Source organism: Pinus tabuliformis, chromosome Q, assembly GCF_031772625.1.
Source record: "Pinus tabuliformis cultivar Carrire ecotype Pingquan chromosome Q, CPIR1, whole genome shotgun sequence".
NCBI lineage: Eukaryota > Viridiplantae > Streptophyta > Pinopsida > Pinales > Pinaceae > Pinus > Pinus tabuliformis.
In genome coordinates this window covers 719947406-719968969 of record NC_142296.1, presented here as the reverse complement: position 1 = coordinate 719968969, position 21564 = coordinate 719947406, and the positions used below count along the sequence as shown (strand labels likewise).

Sequence of the window (21564 nt, the reverse complement as noted above, 5' to 3'; positions counted from 1 at the left end):
TTTGATTGATACATTATATCATTTCTTTAAGATTAAATTGCGGGACAATCTTCCATTGACTTGATTCATAGACAATACGTTGTTCTCATTAAATTCACTTGATGAGCGGCTTTTCCTATACCGATCAGACATATCTGCAACGTGTAAGGTGATCAGACATATTTGCAACATATCCTTCCTATAAATTGAAACCTGCATTCGGTGAATGGTAGTAAAACAACTAATCGACTCCGAAGAGACGCAACAGGTCATGGATTTCAGGCATTCATCGATGATTAGCAAAAGCTTGGCCTCATCTATGTTTTACAGTGAGTTGCCAGTGCCTAGTGTGGCAACTGGAGCTATTATAGGGAAGAATGGAAGCACTATTAAAAGTTTCGAAAACACTCGAAGGATCTCTTCTGTGAAATTGTCTTCTGGAAGAGTTGAAATACGTGGAGTATCAGAAGAAGCAGTACAGAGTGTTGTTCTGGCTATTGAACGCATTTTATGCTATGCTGTTTCCAGAGGTAAGGGATACCATCCTGACTTTTTTGTCACCTGCTTCTGTAAGTCACTTGCACAGCCGCTCTTGGCTGTGAACAAAGTTTGCTTTGAAAAGTTTGCTGGAGAAATCAGTCCGAGTCATAGAGAAGTCGATAAGTCATATTTCTGTGTCAAGACTGGAGCGATATGTGAGGTGGTTTCGGGAGAGGGATCGGGGTCATCGAGTGATAAATCAACTGATGATATGGATACTCTGTCTGCCAGGTTTTCTAGTAAGATGGGTATTTCGGAATCTTTTTTCTCTTCATACTGGGACTTTTCGGCATATAAAACCACGCTGCTTTCGTGCCTCAACTCTCTGCGATTAAATACCGAGTACAAGACGATTAAATTGGTGATCCGATTTGGAAAGCTACTTTTCGATATTCGGCCTGGTTTATCTAATTCAGTAACGAAAGAAGATTTCATTCCCCTGTCACGCCTGCAGCAACTCCAGGTTGGAAGGAAGTTGAATTCTTTCTTCTCTACGGCATGTTCTGAAATTACAAATTACAACAAAAACTATAACAAAGACACAGGCAGAAACACCAGCAAAACGTGAGACAAAGCTCACACAACTTCATTAATCATTTGCTCAATTACATCACACTTATATAGGAAATTCACAACTAATTCTGGCAACCAATTCCTAACCACTCACAACTAATTCTGTTCAACCAATTCACAACTAATTCTATTTCCGCATTATTCTCACATCCTCCCTTAATGGAGAAATGGATTTTCTACAATACCTAACTGACTTCTAAAAACTTCAAATTTGATTTTACCGAGGGGCTTAGTAAATATATCAGCCACATTATCCTTGGTGTTACAAAATATCAATCCAATCTCATTTGACTCAATTTTCTCACGTACAAAGTGGTACTGTAACTCAACGTGTTTTGTTCTAGCATGGTAAACTGGATTATGTGCTAATTTGATAGCACTCTGATTATCACAATTGATACATGTTGCACCACTTTGCGCTTCTTCAAGATCTGCAAGAATTCTCCGCAACCAAATAGCTTCACAGGTGGCATTGGTCAAAGCTTTGTACTCTGATTCTGTTGATGATAAAGAAACAGTTGGCTATTTCTTACTACTCCAAGATACGACCCCTGATCCAATATGAAATGCATAGCCAGAGGTAGATCGTCTGTCATCTGGATTTCCTGCCCAATCTGAATCAGAAAAACCTGTCAGTGCAACATCAGATTCATCAGTATACATAATACCAAGATTCACTGTTCCCTTTAAGTATCGGAGAACTTTCTTTGCAGCATTCCAGTGATTTCCTGAAGGCTTAGCCATGAATTGACTAAGGATACTGACTGAGTATGCAATGTCTGGTCTGGTAGTGGTGAGATAGTTCAAACTTCCCACTAACTGACGATATAATGTTCCATCTGCCTCTTTCGATCCATCTTCTTTGTACAACTTTGCATTCTGTTCTAAGGGAGTTGACATAGCTTTGCAATCTGTCATATTGAACTTTTTAAGAATCTCCTTTGTATATTTGCTTTGAGTGATCAAAGTTTTACCAGATTCTCTCCATACCTCAATTCCTAAACAGTAATGCATTTCACCCAAATCTTTCATTTCAAATTCCTGTGACAACTGAACTTTAATTTCTTCAATTAACTTGTGAGCACTGCCTGTTATAATGAGATCATCCACATACAAAGATATTAAAGCAACATTTCCTTTTTCATCTTTCTTAACATACAAGTTAGGATCATTTTTGCTTTTTACAAATCCATTCTGAAGAAAGAAGGTATCAATCTTTACATACCATGATCTTGGTGCCTGTTTCAAACCATACAATTCCTTTCTTAACCTGCAAACCAGATGCTCCTGTCCCTGTTTGACAAACCCTTCAGGTTGAACCAAATAAACTTCTTCCTTTAAATCACCATTTAGAAAAGCAGATTTGACATCCAATTGATGTATATTCCAATTATGTTTTGTGGCTAAGGCAATCAGTAATCTAATTGTATTCAACTTAGCTACTGGTGCAAAAGTGTCTTCATAATCAATTCCCTCCTTTTGAGCATATCCTTTTGCTACTAATCTTGCCTTAAATTTATCAAGGGTACCATCTGCGTTAAATTTCGATTTGTACAACCATTTGCTTCCAATTGGAACTTTATTTTCAGGAAGTTCCACTAATTCCCATGTTTGATTTTTCATAAGAGAAGCATACTCATCATTCATAGCATTAATCCATGGTTCATGTTGTTTAGCCTGTTCATAATCAATTGGTTCTTCAACATTCATTATATTAGACATTAAGGCATAGTCTCTATACCTTGCAGGAAGCTGAGTCTGTCGGGACGACCTTCTTGGTGCTTCAATGCCTGTGGGTGTTCCATCCATGATTCGTCGGCTTTGAGGTGAATCACCCCCTTGTGATGACTCACTGCTGCTAGATGTGCTCGTACTGCTGCTATCATCCTGATCCTGTACCTGTACCTGGACCGGTTCCTGTTCCTGCTTAATCAAAGTATCAAGCTTGATATGTGCATCATTAGATATATGCCATGTATCATTCTTTGTATTACTTTTATCAGTCTGCTCATGAAACAATACATCACGACTTGCAAATAGTTTATGGGAACTTGGATCAAACAATTTATAGGCTTTCTGATCCGTACAATATCCAATGAAAACACACTTGATGGACTTGGCATCAAGTTTTCTTCTGTTAGCCTTAGGAATATGAGCAAAAGCAGTACATCCAAAGACTTTGAAATGACTCACATCAGGTTTATAACCATGAAGAACCTCAAAAGGAGTTTGAAAAACTAATTGCTTAGTGGGACATCGATTCTTCAGATAAACAACAGTGTTAATGGCTTCTGCCCAGAAACTATTAGAGATGTTCTTACCTTGCAGCATACTACGAGCAGATTCCACCAAGGTTCTATTCCATCGCTCAGCAACCCCATTTTGCTGAGGGGTATGTGGCACTGTGAACTGTTGTTGAATTCCATTAGATTTACAATAGGTGTTAAATGCTTTTGATTTATATTCACCCCCTTGATCAGATCTGAGTATTTTAATGCACTTTCCTGTTTGTTTTTCAACCATATTTCGAAACTCTTTAAAATACTCAAATATGTCACTTTTCCTTCTAATGAAATAGACCCAGGTATACCTAGATCTATCATCAATAAAAATAACAAAGTATGAAGCACCACCAAGAGACCTAGTTTGCATAGGGCCACATACATCAGTGTGAATTAATTCAAGTATATCATACTTTCGTTTCTCAGTATGAACAGGAAACTCTTCTCTATGCTGCTTACCAAGTGCACAAGCCTCACATGGTAAATGTTCACACGTTATAACAGGAAGACCTCCAACCATTGATTTCCTTTGTAACAACGATAAATCATTGTAATTTAAGTGCCCATACCTGTGATGCCATAATTCTGCTGTCGATGTCTCGTTGGATGTCAATGCAACATGGCGCTTCACTGTCACATCCAATCTGTATAATCCTCCAACCCTGGTACCTGTAGAAACAACCCTGTAGTGGTCCTGAACATCTTTCACTATACACCCCAATTTACCAAATTCTACTTTTAAATGATTATCAGTGATAGTGGAAACAGATAGCAAATTCTTTTTGAGAGCAGGTACATACATCACATTATGAATCTGTCGCATTTGTCCATTAGGTAAGTACACATTTATTATGCCATAGCCTTGAACTCTAAGTGACCTGTCATCTCCTAGGTAAATGTGTGTACCATCATATTTCTCATAATATTTATCATACCATTCTTTATTACAAGTCATGTGTGCCGATGCACCAGAATCTATAAACCAAGCATTCTCATCATCAGTTTCAGCAGACAATGCAGCATCAGAAAGAAATAACTTAAGATTTTTAAATCCATCATTCACTGAGGTGTCTCTGTTTATGTAATTTCCATTATGCCTGCTATGTCTTTGATTTGATTCATTATTCTTTCTCCTATAGCAATCTTTAGCCAGATGTCCAGGTTTTCCACAATAATCACATTCAATGTTCCTTTTAACATAAGAATCAGGAGGTGCCATACCTTTTTGCTTTGCTTGAAAACGGCCTCTGTTCCTGTCCCATGGTCTCCCTCGGAATGGTCTTTTGCCTCTTGCAGTCAAAGCCAAATCAGAACCATTTGACTCCAGTTCAAAAGTTTTCATGCGCTCTTCTTCTTGAAGAAGAATTCCAGTCAATTGTTCAAATGTAGGAGGTGTCGGTCTAGCTGAGAGAGCTGAAATAAAGACTTTATAGTCTGGGACTAACCCCTTTAAAGCAACAGTTACCAAGTCTGTACTAGAAACCTTTTCACCAATATCACCAAGCTTATCACTGAAATCTTTAATTCGGGAAAGAAAGTTACTAATGCTTTCATTGGCATCCATTTTGATAGATAGCAGCTTTGTTTTTAAAAATAAAATACGGTTTGCATTAGTAGTCTCATACAAACCTTTGAGAGTGTCCCATGTCGCCTTTGAAGTTTCACAGTCCCGAATGTGAGGAATAATATTGTCCTTCACTGACATGCGTAGCAGCACCCTTGCTTTCATTTCACGCTTCTCCCAATCTTGAGTGGCAGTAGGAGGTTGAGGCTTGGTCTCGTCACCTTTGACAATCGGCCAGAGATTGTATGCCTCCAGTACTGTTATGATCTTAAATTTCCAATTGACATAATTTTCTCCATCAAGTTTTGTAGACTCATTTAAATATGAATCTGCAAGGGGATTAGCCATTTCTCCACCAATGACCAAATTCAAAAAATTGCAAGCTTCTTACACACGCTATTTCAAAAAAAAAAACTTCAAACAAAACTTGCAAACTTGCTCCAGGAAAACTGGTTAATACATAAAACGCTGCACACGATCTTAAAAATGCACCACAAAAACACCTTTAATAATATGCTGCCACTGTTTTAAAAAAAAACTGATAATCCGCTGCCACCGTGTTAAACAAAAAACTGTTTTCAAAACTCAGTTCAGCCGAGGACATACGAGAGCAAGAACAAGAAGTATCTTCTTGCTGTTAAGATCAAGAAAGTAAAGATCAAGAAAGTATGCAGGGCTTACGATACAGTAGTTCTGCCGATTCCGACGTCACAGGAGGTGATGACGCAGCGTGCAAGCTTCGGCGATACAGGTACTGTCACTGCGCACACTCTAATGGCAGAGTCATTCACTGCCCGTGAAGAGGAGAGAGGCGCAGACAGAAGGATGCTCTGATACCAAATTACAAATTACAACAAAAACTATAACAAAGACACAGGCAGAAACACCAGCAAAACGTGAGACAAAGCTCACACAACTTCATTAATCATTTGCTCAATTACATCACACTTATATAGGAAATTCACAACTAATTCTGGCAACCAATTCCTAACCACTCACAACTAATTCTGTTCAACCAATTCACAACTAATTCTATTTCTGCATTATTCTCACATCTGATACAGCCGCAAGAGATGTGAAGCTTCACTTAGAACGTCTGAAGTACGTGAAGATCTCCAGTGGAAAGAAAGTTAGTATTCATGTAGCAGATTTGGTAGAAACGCAGCCGCAGCGATATAATGTGTCAGTACGTTGTGAGACGAGTAAGGAAGGTCACAATGTTTCATCCTCCGACGAACTCGAATCGCCGACAGATGCAGTGATTACAAGAGTTCGAATGTTGCCGATGAGACATGGTTTTGTGACCTTCTGCAGAGAAGGACAGACAACCAGTGATTTCCGGCTGGGAGTAGCGACTCACGAAATGGAACATCTGAATGATAATGATATTCCCCCAGGCATGGTGGAATGGGTAAACAAAGCGTGGAGGGATCGAACCCCTGACCAGTTACTTGTCTTTCCGCCGCCAGGAAGGTTCCTGGTCATCAATATCCGATATAAAAACACTGAAACGTACTGTACAGAGGATTTCAAATTTCGCATTACCAAGGTGGCAGGAGGAGACAGGCTTAACATTGTGGGGAATAAAAGATGGGAATGCAAGCTGAGCAGCAGATGGTTCAAGTGGAACTACGGATTGCCAGGCGTGGAGACAGGCAACAGTAGTCGGGAGGATGTGGAATCTGCTATGGAGACTGATGTGGTTAACCTCATCGATGAAGCCGTTAAGTTTAGTAAAGTCGTACAACCATCCGCATGAGTGCAGCAACAATTTTGAGTCGACGTGTTTTCATGTTTTTTCCTGCGACGCCTTTTGCTATTTCTTGCGTCTTCCTTCCTGCAACTATTTTGATTTGTTTATGAAGTTGTGTGTGTTGATGAAGTTATATACAAACTTCAATTTGTGGTTGTGTTTTGTTACATCTACCTGTCAGCTCAGTAATAGTGTCATAGTATCCAACGTCCTTTTTGCAGACCTTCAGCTAATAATGCTACAAACAGAGGACCTTATTTCTTGTGGTTTGCCAACGTTTTGTAATCCTTTTTTATCGTTAATATAATTCAGTGTCATTTAAAAAGCAACGGATTGGATCGAATGGTTTGCTATTTTGTATATCTTATTATTTTATACATTATCAACTTTATTTGGCGGGCTTTTTACATAAGCCGGATTAAAGTTGGTTTTATTAAATTATTTTCAACTTCAACAGAAAATAAACTGGTGTATTAGTTACAGATTCGAAGAAATATCTTACAAGTTATAAGGAAATACGTGCCTATGAGTTGTAGTCTATTACGTGTTATAAGTTAAAGAAGGTCGTAGATTAAATGTTCAGCCATGGTCGAAATTTGCCAAAATGCAGAAAAGAAACATGAAATGCAGAGCTGTCTCTACCAAAAAAAAATTGGGTCAATCCGATGAACCAACAAAATTGGGGCACAATTCCAGAGGGCCTTATGACACATTCTCATTGGGCCACATGGCGCCTCATAATTAGGAAACCAAAAACCAAACGATTAATAAAATTTTAGCAACAAAGCCTGTACAACCTACCACGTGTCAACTTGTGATTGGTTCATTTGTTCGTCATACATCCATAGTCACCTACTGACATCAGCTCCATGTCACCTATATGGATAGCCCAGTCAACCCTGCAAGTTCACATTTTTCTTGTTCGCCAAAAACTTCATAACACTAACTTTTACATACGGAGTCGAATTCAAGTGATTCATGTGTCATTGGAATGAGAATGACGAGATATATGATTTCGGACTAGCTTTGAATGATTTTGATAATTTTCATTTTTTAGCATATTTTTTAACCCCCAGATCATTAAATATCAATTTTCGCTTGGGGCATTGATGAGGTATTAAATTAGAAGTCTAATGACACATTTCCCTAGCTAAATAGGTGAAGAAAAATTGTTGTTATAGTTTTTTCTAAAACATCCCTGTAAATAAGACCACAATGATGTTGTAGAGGTAATGCAAAATGACGAGACTCACTTTTTGACACTTTGAGGTCTTCTGGGAGTTTTTTTTGATGATATGGGTAGCTTCCTCCATCAAAAAGGCTAAAAAAGGATGGATTTATAGCTTCTTTTAAAAAATCAAACTTATCCCATAGCGTTTCAGGGCTTTCCTATAACAATTTAGGACAATAAGAAAAGGGTTAAAAATGATCAAAGTGATGGATTGACATGGCCTTGGCCCTATTGGAGCATCTAGACAAAGGAGGTGAATACTCAAGTGTGACTTCCCTTTACTAGATTTCTGATCAACTTCGTCTTATCGTGCTAACTTGTTGTTATTGCTTGCACAAGTTAGAGAGCACCTTCATTCATCAAAGAGAGATATTGGATTAAAGAATCTTTTCATTTCATTTTTTCATTTTTTTCTCTTTTTTCTAGGCCTACTAATTACCTCAAAGAGATTTTCAACCAATAGGTCTACCTAGGCACCTCAAAGGAGGTTTTCACCTAAGATCTTATTTCCTCATTTTGTTTTTTGTTTTTTTTGTTTCTCTGTTTTTTCCAGCCCACTAACCGCCTCATAGATATTTTCAATTAGTGAGCCAATATCAAGAGCCTCAAAGGAGGTTTTCACCTAAGATTTTATTTTTCCTCTTCCTCCTCCCTCCCCCCCTCGTTGTATTTTTACTTCTTTTTTCTGTACTTCTCTACTTGAAAATAAGAAAAATATATTTCAAGTATAGGAATAATTCCAATAGATCCGTGTGCTCAACAATATGAAAGATAAACTCACTTGCAAGATTGAAAGATATGCTTTGACATGTACCTGAATATGAGACACTAGTTGCGTTGATGATGTCAATAACTTATCAAGAAGAGGATGGTTCTCTAGCTTAATGATTTTCTGGGGCTCATCTAGATCATCATATATGTCTTATTCTTTCATGACATTTAGATCTTATGCTTTTTGTTGATTAGTCTTTTGAACACATAAATAATCTAATGACGAACATAAATTTTCAATCTTAGGCTCCAATGGTTGCTCTCCATTACATGCGGTACATGATTCTTTAGTCTCCTATGGATCGTCTTCTTCTAAATGTTGTTCTTCAATTACATCAATAGAATCCCCTTTTAACAATAATCTTCCTCATCTAATATGAATACCATTTATATCAAGGGGAGTTTTCTGGATTTTTTTACCTCAATACTGTAAGTGGGTTGAATTACTTTATTGGTTGGGTTCAGAAATGGTTGTACAAATAGTTGAGTGAGAGTGGATCTTTGACCATGGATGTGGTTGAGGCTATCATTGTGGTGAAGGTGGATGGTATTGATAGAATTGAGTTGCGTATGGAGGATATTGAGGAAAATATTGAAGATATTATGGATTTATCCAATAATAGTCGAAATCACACTTTCATATCACCCTCGCCCCAAATATACAAGGATTATATTTTTTTTGTAGAGAAGGGTTGTATGGGAATTTAATTTAGTCCCTAAAAATAAAGTAAAAGTTTTGTAATAATAATATAAAATTTATATGTGGGGATGATGGAAAAGTAAAAAGATAATATATTTAATAATTAATTATTTAATTTTTAATAGAAGAAATTTTATTATGATTTATTTGTAAAAATAACTACTGGGACAATTGTCACTCAGTGTTGCTAGTGAATGTGTATTGATTCGTCATTATTATTAAGTAAAAACATGCCCTTTGGAATAGCTCACTAGTAGCGCCTAAGGGGAAGGCTCTCACTGCTACTAGATGACTTTATGTTTTTGGTCTTTAATATGTTTCTCTATCTATGTTTGAGGAAGAGGAGCCCTTAACCAATAAAAAACAATTTTAGGTCATATTCAATGTCCTTAACTAAATAGTTATATATTTGTTAATATAAAACATTAAACAATATGATCGTAGGACAATTGCATAATTGGATGTTACCGCTTCCATCCGATTTCAAATCAGATGGAGACATCTTTCACTATTGTGATAAGGCTTAAGGGGTGGGCTCTCCCTCATGGAGTTTCATCTCTTGGATGTACTTTTGGTGTTATAGTGGCAACCACTAGGTTTGATCTTGGGCCTTGCTTAAATTAGTCCAACTAGTTATAATTCCCCCCCCCCCCCCCCCCCCCCCCCACACACATATATATTATAAAACTATGTACGGGCATGAACCCAACCCCAAATTGAAAATGGTTCCAAGATGCTCATGGAAGAAGCCGCATTGCAGTGAGTGAGGACATGATTTCCTTGATTTTTATGTAATTTTGAATATTCAGATGCCTATGAAATGTTGTTGTGGTAGGAGTATGATACTCCTCCTATGACTTTTAGGGATTGTTTTCTTCAGTTTTAAAAAGGGCATCATCTATGTGTGTTACAATAGCCAATCATTGTAAGATCAAGTTGAGGAAGGGCCTAGTGCGCATTAAGCGGGTGGTTAGGCTTGAAGGGCAACGCTTTGTAGTCTTTTTTATTTTTAATTCAAGTTTCTTGTGTGTTTATTTCTTTCATATGGTGTGAATGATTTTTGTGTGTCTTTTCTCTGAGTTCACAAACCTTGTTCAATGTCATGGTTTCCTTAACCATATTGTTGTATTTTCCTTGAGGTCCATGAGGGTTGATTATGTTTATAGGTGGTTGCAGTTTTAGGTCAACCATGAGGCACATAGGAGAAGTTGTGATAGGAGGAAATCAATGCGATTTTCCTATAAACTATGTTTTCATGCCACGCTTGCAAGTTTAAGAGGGAAGTGATTAGTCGACCAAGATAACAGGGTCCATGAACAAAGTTGTGAGGAGGTAGATAGAGCAAGGTTGGGCCATGTCAAGGGATTGAGAGTGAGGTGAAGTGGAGTTACATACTTGGTCCTTCGAGCTATAAGCCAATTGAACACATGATAAAATTCTGGCCCCTCACTAAAGTTTTGATGTCGAGGATGGTAGCGACCTGAGTGGTTTGGTCAGTCAGGAACACACCAATTCAATGCTTGGGAAGAGGAGCCAACCCTCGAGTAGAAACTAATCTTGACGACTTTGACCTTAGGGTAAAGGCCCGTGTAGTAGAGCTTATTGTCCTTAATCATATAGTGATGAGAACTCAATGGAAATCAACATTCGAGCATGGATAGAATGAGTTAAGGATTGCGGAGGATGAGCTACGAAGAAAAAAATGGAATTCTCTCTGGTCCTGGGCAAAATCAACATGTTGGGAGCTTCTGTTTTGGAATCATGTGAAGCTTTGTTGATTTTTTTAAAATATCATTACTACAATGAAAGGTGGGAGAGTTGAAGATAATGGGCCCATAATCCACAAGCTTTCAAATTTGAACCATTTGGGGACCAAAATTGATAGACTCAAGGAATCGGTTGTCATCAAATGGTATTAGAGTAAGTAAAGATTCTTTTTTGGAGAACAAATTCTATTTGTGGTTATGTATAAGTTGTTCTGGAAATTCCACAACTACGTTTATGGGTAGAAATATTGAGAGAAGTGAGCAACACATAATAGCCATAGGAGCAAAGGAATTTCATGAAGGTTCCATAGGAGGTGAACCAATGATGCTAAATTACTGAACCAGAGGAGATAGCTTGGTGAGGCATCAGTGAAGCTTGGTTGCAACTCACTCAGCAATATGTGTGGAGAAGCAATACCGAAGTGAGAAGAATGAGATGTAACAATGAAGCACATGATCAAGAGACCATGAATAATTTCAAAAGAAGGAGTATGGTGCAAGGGCATGAACCACACTCCAAACCAAAATTGGTTCTAAGATGCTTGCAAAAAAATTAGTGTGATAGCCAAGGAGTGAAGACATAATTTCTCGTTTTTTATATAATTTTGAATATTCAGAAGCCTCTAGAAGATTTCCATAGAAGGAAGACAATATTCCTCTTCTCTCTTGTATGGTTTGTTTTCTTTATTTTTAGAAGAAACATAATGTAAGTGTGTTAGGGTGGCCAATTCACTAAAATATCAGGCCAACGAAGGGCCTAGTAGAAATTAAGGTTGTGGTTAGGCCTAAGAGGTTGTGCATTGTAATCTTGTTTATTTTTAATTCAAGTTTATTGTGTGTTTAATTTATGCATATGGTGTGTCTGATTTCTATGTGTGTTTGCTTTAAGTTGACAAACCTTATTGAATGCCATGCTTTATCTGTCCAAATTGTTGTACTATTTTTTAGGGACATGAGGTATGTTGCATTTGTAGGTGGTCGTAGTCCTAAGAAAACCACAAGGCATGTAGGAAATGTTGTGAGAGGAGGAAATCAACATCAATTTCCTTTGTTTCCATAGCATGGTTTCAAGTTTTAGAGGCAAGTGGATAGTCGAACAAGATGCGAAGGTCTGTGGACAAATTTGTGAAGAGGCAGATAGAGAAAGGTTGGGTCATGGCAAGGGATTGTGGTTGAAGCGAAATGGAATTGTGTACTCAGAACTTAGGGCTCCAAGACAATCTTATGCATGACAAAAGTTCCGACAATAGACTTAAGTTGTGATGTTGAGGATGGTCATAACCTGAGTGGTTGGCTTAGTTATTCACACCCCAAGGAAATACCTAGGAAGAGGGGTTGACCCTTGAGTAGAGAAATTTACCCCAACCTGTTCGATTTGAGGGCAAGGGCCCATGTAGTCGAGCCTACGAGCCCCTGTATGTCATCCTCGCCAACGTCGACCCATTGCGAGTTTATGTTCTGCAACCATGTGAAGCTATGTTGATTTGATGTGAAGCTAATTTCTACAATGAAAGGAAGGAGAGAAGAAGATCATGAACCCATAACCCACAAGGTTCTGAATTTAAACTGTTTAGGGATCAAATTTGACAGAACCCGAGAATCGGTCATCATCATAAAACATGAAAGAAATAATCTATTTATGATATATTATAATTTACGATATAATTTTAAATTTTTATGATATATAAAAATTTATTTTATATATCATGTTATTGGAATATATATATATATATATATATATATATATATATATATATATATATATATATATATATATATATATATATATATATATATATATATATATATATATATATATATATATATATACTCTTATTGTAGAGTGGTTACTAACTACATAAGAAAACACTTAGAAAGAATTAGAAAAAAATATATAGGAAAAGACTCATAAATAATTAAAAGAAAAGTATTGGAAAAAACACTTTTAATTAAGTAACCAATAACAGTATTCAAAAGAGAAAAATGATGTTCTCTAACTATTTTATGTTTTCATGTTTTCTTCTAGAGTATATATATATATGTTCAATTCCCTAAAAAAATGGGCATTAGGATTGTGGAGAATTCATAGCTCAAATTTATGATTCCAAATTCTTGCTAGATTTTAAGCAAATTTAATTAGAAAATATGTTAAAAAAACTCCAAAACATATAACAAATAAACTATGGAAATAAAAAATATATTATTAATATAAAACTTTAAAGTGTTGTGTAAAATATTAGGTTAATACACCAATTAAAGTGAGGAATAAATTCTTATTATCTTATGTCCTTATAATCTAAGTGAACTTAATGTTTAACCAACCTAGATTCATTTTAATTTAAGGATTTGTGTTTATATGGATCAAATCCCTTTCCACTTTAAAAAATATTTTTATCTCAAGAGGTTTGATTCCTCTGAGTACTTGGTAGATCTAGAGTGAAAATGGATCTAGGGTGGCTTTAAAAATACTATAATCTATAGTTTTTATTCCATGTCTCAAATATACATAATTATTATGATTTTTTTCGTAAATATTATTTTTATGATTTAATATAAATTATGATATAGTAATAGTAATTTATGTTGAAAATTTTGAAAAAATATATAAGAAATATTTTTTTAAATGATTAACTTTCAATTTTTTGGTTTTAAACTTGTAAATTAATAAAAGTTAATTATTATCTTAAACTTAATCCACGTCGTCTAACATATATATATATATATATATATGAAATAATTTTTTGGCTAGAATCTAGCAACACAATTTCTAACAATATTGTGGTTTCTTGGTGTTTAAATCACAGGTTTGAATTTACACCCTGAAAAACACTTAGGCACATGATCATTGCAAATTAAACAACTTTATAATAGGATTTTTGAAAATTTGCACTGGTTTTTCTATTAAAATTGACCAAAAAAACGTTTAGAATATAACCATTTCACCGATTAATTACACTAATAAAACTTAATTCCTAATCTTGATAAAAAATATCATAACCTTGAATTAATAATCTATTTATAAATTCTATTGTTTAATTCTTGATTTATTTATTTATTTATTGAATTTCACTTACACATTGATATAGAGATTGTGGTATATATTATTATAAATATTGTTAAAGTTTTTAATGAGTTTCGTATGGGTATATATATATATGGATGGTTTAATTTCCATTAAATTAAATATTATATATAAATATAACTTAGTCTTGGATTTGATTGCGTTAAAGTAGCCTTTGAGATAAATGTTGTTATCGCATGATTTGGTTACGGTTTTGTAATTTATATTTATTTCAATTTATTTTTTTTGTTAAAATTTTCTTTTATAAATTAAAATAGCCTAAATAGATAATATGTTTACATTTATATATGTTTTAATTTGAATATTAATTAGAATATATCAACTGACATTTAATTTTGTTTTGTTTAATTTTTTCTACATATATTTTTCTAATACATTTACTATTATGGCTGCTCAAAATTATGCATTTCTTTTTTATTCCAAAATCAATAATAATTCAATGTCTCAATTAACTATAATCTTAAAATTAAATGGTGATAATTATTTTTTTAAAATATAAATATAATTAACATTAATTTATTTTAATAAATATAATATAATAATTTAATATTTCAGTTAAGTATAATCTTAAAATTAAATGGTTATAATTATTTTAAAATATATAATATAATTATTCAGTGTTTTTAGTTAAGCATAATCTTAAAATTAAAATTAAATGATTATAATTATCTTTAAAAAATATAAAGTATGATTAACAAAATGTGAAAAAAAATTACATTTCAGAAGATTCTGATCATATATATATTTTTCGGATAAATATATTCGACTTTTAAAAGAAAATAAAACATTGTTAAATATTTACCAAAAACTTATTGATATTATATAATATAATAATTATGGGTTTTTTTAGCAATTAGTTGCTATATTTAATATGACAATCGATGGAAATTTTGTGAGGATTTTCCTCCCTTTGAATGCCAAATTTAAAAAAGGTAAATTTTCGTCAACCTTTTGTCTAAGATTTTATGTATCTTCTTTGCGCAGGGAAGAAAGAAGATGGCTGCCTCACAAAAAGAGAAAGCCAATGGATGGTTCTCGTGATTCTTGTATTAATTATGTTAAATGGAGGAACTTAAAAATATATGAGAATTTTAATATATCTTCTAATTATGTGTTAACATCAGTTTTAGCTCTCCATCCTTCTATTGCTTGACAGCAGAACAGCCAAAGGTTATAGTGCTTATATTTTGATTTTGCAGTCTTGTATGGGTTTCTTTCGTCCTCTTGATGTTTGTCTATGATGTTTTTCTATGTGACAATGATGGACTTATCATTTATCAGGCTTTTAATCTTCTTATATGGGATGCATCAGCTCATTTTTTTTTCCAGAAGTCATCCTATCTTTCCTGGACAGATAGGTACTTCATGTGAACTCGTGAAGTATATGCGGTGTATATTGCCTCAATTTAAATATAAAAGCTTTTCTTTCTGAAAAAAATGTTTAAACGAAGCCACCGTCTCGCTTACTTGTGGAGGTGGATAAATGGTTCTCTGCGCCATATGTATGTAATGATGATAGTTTGAGGGGATTACATGTCAACTTGGGATTCATTGATTTGATTGATACACTATATCCTCTCTTTAACATTAAAATCTTCCATTGATTTGATTCACAGACAATATCATTCTTTATGTTGCTCTCATTAAATTCAATTTGATGCCCTGAGCGGCTTTTACTATACCGATCACACATATCTGCAACCCCGAAGAGACGCAACAGGTCATGGAATTCAGGCATTCATCGATGATTAGCAAATGCTCGGCCTCATCTATGTTTTAGAGTGAGTTGCCAGTGCCTAGTGTGGCAACTGGAGCTATTATATGGAAGAATGGAAGCACCATCAAGAGTTTCAGATGATTAACATGGTGGGGAATAAAAGATGCGAATGAACTACGGATTGCCAGGCATGACTGCAGCAACAATTTTGAGTTGATGATTTTTCCTGCCACTGTTTTTGGTGGGAATATGTTGATGTGTTTATGAAGTTCTACAAACTTCAATGTTGTGGTTTTGTATTCTGTCACGTTTACCTTTCAGATGGCTAATCGTGTCATGGTATCCAACGTCCTTTTTGCAGACCTTCGGATTATAATGCTACAAACTGAGGACCTTATTTGGCGTGTTTTGCCAGCGTTCCGTAATCCTTTTTTATCGTTAATATAATTCAGTGTCGTTTAAAAAGCAACGGATTGGATCAAATGGTTTAGTATTTTGTATATTTCTTATTATTTTAGACATTATCATCTTTATGTGCCGGGCTTTTCAAAAGGAGCATTACAATCATATGCCGGATTAAAGTTGGATTCATGAAATTATTTTCCATCTTCAATAAAATAAATTGTTGTATTAGTTACAGGCTAGAAGAAAATACTTGCCCATGAGTTGTATTTTATTATGTGCTCTAAGTTAAAGAAGGTCCTAGGTTAAATGTTCAGCCATGGTCGAAATCTGCCAAAATGCGAAAAAGAAACATGAAATGCAGAGCTGTCCAGAGGAGAGAATTATTATTTATGCTTTACCAGCATTTGCCATACCAAATTTGTTGAATTATTTTCAACTTTATTAAACTATGTATTTTTTACCCGAGAAACAAAAGATCGGCCTATAGCTTGGAATTTATTATCTGTTACAAGTTAAGCAGAATGGTAATGTGTTACAAGTTAAACAGAATGGTAATGCATTTGCCAATATTCTATGTGAAAATTTGTTTACTTTGGAAGTTATTTTCAAAATATTAAAAAAAAAATTATTAGTTAATATGAATTCGGCTAGGTTATTAATAATATATAAGTATAGTTATGTAAATTTCATAATTAATAAATATTTATTCAAGTCAAAACATTTAGTTCATTAAATTTTTTATATGGGTTAAATTAAAAAAGATTATAAAAATTAAGTAAAGTATAATTTTATTTTATATTATTATTATTATTAACTATAAATTTTTTAATATATACGTGAAATGTATATCTATTTAAAATATATATCACAGGATTTGTAACCATAGAGGTTTATTATCATTTTATTATGATTTTTTTAATTTATAAACAAGGCTGTATAGCTAGCGTTTCATGCCCCTTAGTTTAAATAAAATATTTGGATGTCATGATGTGTTGTAAAAAGTACTCCCAATAATAATAAAATTGTAAAATAAGTTATATGAATATTAGTTTAGCCATTTTTATTTATTGATATTTTTAATGTAATTAAGCATTTTATGGTAGGTAAGAGTTATATAGATATATAATTGACATTGAAGAGAAGGACAACAAGAAAAGTTTTTATATTTATTTATTTAATATTAAATGATGGCAATTTTTTTATATAATATTTATATTATAAGGTCACAATTATTGTCATTGAACTTATGTTGAGCAAGATACTTATGGGATATTAACTTAGTAGCCATAATGTGGCATTATGTTTGACTAGAATTAAATGGCATCTTAGTTAACTATTGTTAAGATGCAAAGATTTTGTCTTTATTTGTAAGTTCTGATGGTAGTATTATATAGGCTAATGGTTGCAATGTCAAACTCATTGTTGTCAAACAATTTAATGATATTTGTTGATCTCGCTTGATAAAATCTAATGAAATCTACCTATGTTCAAAACCTTTGATACAAATTCCTTTGAATCGACAAATGGTACACTTCAGTCTACATTAAAAAAAATGTAAGTTCAGCAACAATAAGGCTACATGATGGTCATGTCCAAGAATAACAATTGAATAGGGTGGGGAATTGAATGAGTGACTTAACATCTAGGAATGCCTTAACAATGCACCCAATTATTGTCTATCAAGACCCCTTGGACAACTAAATTAAAATAATTAAAATAAGGACTTATTTTACATTTTATTTATTGATTTTAATTGGGATTTATTTACTTCAATCATATATTTATGAAATGAAAAATTGTTTTATTATTTTACTTTAATTTAATACATTGGTTGATTAAATGGTTTTATTATTAGTTAATTGTAATGTTAATTTACTTAATTTTATTCATATGCAAATTTAAAATGTGAAGCGATTAAACTTTTGATTAAAGTAAAATAAATTATTTTTTATTTGAGAGAGAAAGATAATATTGAGACATATTGATTTTGAATTTTCTCTCAATTAATAGGTTCTTTGTTTATATATAGCAAAGTGTTATCCAAAACAAAATGTCATGATTTCAATAACCCTATGACTAAATAAAGCATGTGGTATTCTAATCATATTATAGGTTGTGTGTACATGCATGTTATAATACATGAGTAAAATGATAATTTTGTCTTTATGAAATTTAATTTCATGTTTATTTTATAGTGTAATTATATATATATATATATATATATAAGTAAGTTTAATAAAAAATAATAGCCCACTGGTCTTTGGATTTAGGGTGAATGGGTGCACTGTTGAGGCACTCCTTGCAATAGGTCACTGGTTCAAATTCCCAGTGGATGCTTACCTACCTAAAAAAGAAGTTTAATAAAAAAACAAAACATCAACAAATTTTTATTTATTTCTAATTCTATGATCCATGTCATTATGCATTGGTCACTTTATCATCTTTAATATCTTATTATTCATTTTCTTCAAAACATTGATTGTGTATTTGTTTGATTTTATTTATGTTTATGGAGCTCATGTATTGGCATTTGCTTTCCTAGAGCTAGTTGATAAAGTACTCCATTAATAGATTGTTAATTTACATATGGTTGGAAATTTTGATTTGGATTGTGCATTTCTACTACTATTAGTAACTATGGAAGATGATGGTTGAGTTTGAAGAAAACTCCATGATTACCAAAAAAAAACTACATTCATTTTATTATATTTAATTACAAAAATACTTTTACTAAATTTAAATTTAATACTAAAATTGAAATATATATATATATATATATTTTGTTTATTTATTTTATTTTAAAATTAATTATTAAATAATATAATTAAAAAAGTATCCATCTAAAATTTCAAATTTTCATGTAATAAGAATATTAATAGTAGCACCACTACTTTTAAAAGTGAATCACATCTATAAGTCACATTTATAATCATAATGTAATTGATTGATTACCTAATATTTTTTTTTGAATAAAATCAGAGTTCCAAATTTGAGAATTACATAGTTTACTTATAATTATATATTAAATCATAATATAGAGACTATTTAGTGACTTCTCAAATTTTCTAAAATGTTAATTAACTACCAAATATATTTATGCACTTATGTTAAGTGGCTACTCAACATAAATTTAGTAAGATTGCGTGGAAATCGGTTATATTATCACTTTACACTATCACATTGCTAACTCTTAAATGAAAAACAAAAGTGGCACACATCCCTTCAAATAAAAAATGTTCCATCTAATATTTAATGAGATAATTCTATTTATAATAAATGTAAGTCCATTCATAATAAAATAAAATAATAGATTGCCTGACAAATCAAAGCGTGAATGCTTATATATGATCATCTTTCATGACAAAATACAAGTATGGTACTCTAAAGTAGTTTGGTGTAACCCAAATTAATATGGATTTGACCAAAAATTAAATACGATATTACTTGCCCGCTACAAGAATGATAAATAATATAACTTGAATAACAATAAGAAACGAGTTATAAATTATAAGTATCAAAACTTTTATACCATGGAGTTAGGAAAACGGGAACAAAAAAAATTAGTCATTATAAAAATCAATGAAAAGACATTATCAATAGTGCATAAAAAAATCATTAGAAACATTAAAAAAAAGTCATTACATAAAAATCATAATTCATAGACTTTATTTAATATATTCATTTTTAAATTATATCATTTAGTAAGTATTATTAGTCCCTGCGTGGGACTAATAGCGATCGATCGATCGTTGACCATATATTAACGGGTCCTTTGACCAAAAAAATTTGTGTACTATCAAAGTTTAACCAAAGTTTATCTCTGCAAATATCGGTGTAAGAAATTTATAACCAAAGTTGCGAATTGGAGGTCTTATTGCAAGCTTCACGTGCCCCGATGTTAAAATGAAATTCCGGTGTAATATTTTTACCCAAACTTTTCATTTGATTATCTGGTGTAATAGCTTTATCCAAAGTCTCTAAGCATGAGGTTTTTCAAACTATGGTTAAAAGTTTTTTTCCAATCGAGAATGTTTGCAACCATTCAATAAATGCGCATGAGGGTTTTCAAACTTTGGATACAGGATTTTTTCGATGCAGTAAGTTATGCAACCTCGCAATAAGACCTTCAAATTCAAACTTTGCATAAAAGTAGTTTTGGGATATAAAACATTGGTTAAATAGAGCATATGGAAATGGTCAACGCAAATTAATATTTTGCATGGCAGTAGCCACTTGTCTTCAGTTGGCCACTTGTCTTCCGTTGTTCTTCAATTCTAAATGCTATATGGCAGCGTGCTCGCCCTTTTGCAGATTTCTCAAATACTTCTCAAATACTATATGGCAGTCGGCATACCTGTCTTTCCCTTCCCCTTTTTCATTTTGCTGCAGGAGGCATTACCATTTTTTCCATTTTGCTACAGGAGGCATTAGCTTGGCTCCTTCAGAAGTCTGGAGAAAGCTGCTTCTTCTGAAGTCTGAACAAAGCTGCAAAGCAGTCTCAAACATATCATTCACAGGTGCGCATACTTAAATTATTCACAGGATTCACAATCTTAAATCTATGCCCATTCTATTCATTGTCATCGTTTATCTGAAAACTTTAAAATATTAGTGTTTGCTTCTATCGAAAGGGATCTGACGAGTGTCTCTGTTTGCAAAAGATTATGAGTCTAAATATTTTTGGATTGGGAAGTACCAACGGTGAAAACGAAATGTATATATATCTGTATCTGTTTCTGCATAATTTCCGCATTATCATAGCCTGTATCTGCCTGTATCTGCATTCACCGTTCATAGGCATTCACCGTTCATAGGCATTACCCGTAGGCATTCACTGTGCATAACCTTGCCTTACCTTTCGCCGGCGCAGACGAAACTGAGGTATGAGGGTGAGGAGCGTTAAGCAGCTCACCCGACGACCTGAGAAGGAGGGTGAGGGGCGAGGATAGGAGCTGCTCGACCGTAGGTGCACATACTTAAATTATTCACATGATTCACAATCTTAAATCTATGCCCATTCTATTCATTGTCATCGTTTATCTGAAAACTTTAAAATATTAGTGTTTTCTTCTATCAAAAGGGATCCGACGAGTGTCTCTGTTTGCAAAAGATTATGAGTCTAAATATTTCTGGATTGGGAAGTACCAATGGTGAAAACGAAATGTATATATATCTGTATGTGTTTCTGCATAATCACAACA

At 33.4% G+C, this 21564-nt stretch overlaps 1 protein-coding gene across 1 annotated transcript; it reads left to right on the top strand.

Annotated features, from left to right (window-relative positions):
* Positions 1–271: 271 nt before the first annotated feature.
* LOC149221553 (uncharacterized) lies at positions 272–6697 on the top strand. Its single transcript, XM_089387409.1, has 2 exons — positions 272–1027; positions 5999–6697. The coding sequence occupies exons 1-2, from the start codon at positions 272–274 to the stop codon at positions 6695–6697; spliced, it is 1455 nt and encodes a 484-aa protein (XP_089243535.1).
* The last annotated feature ends 14867 nt before the right edge of the window (positions 6698–21564 follow it).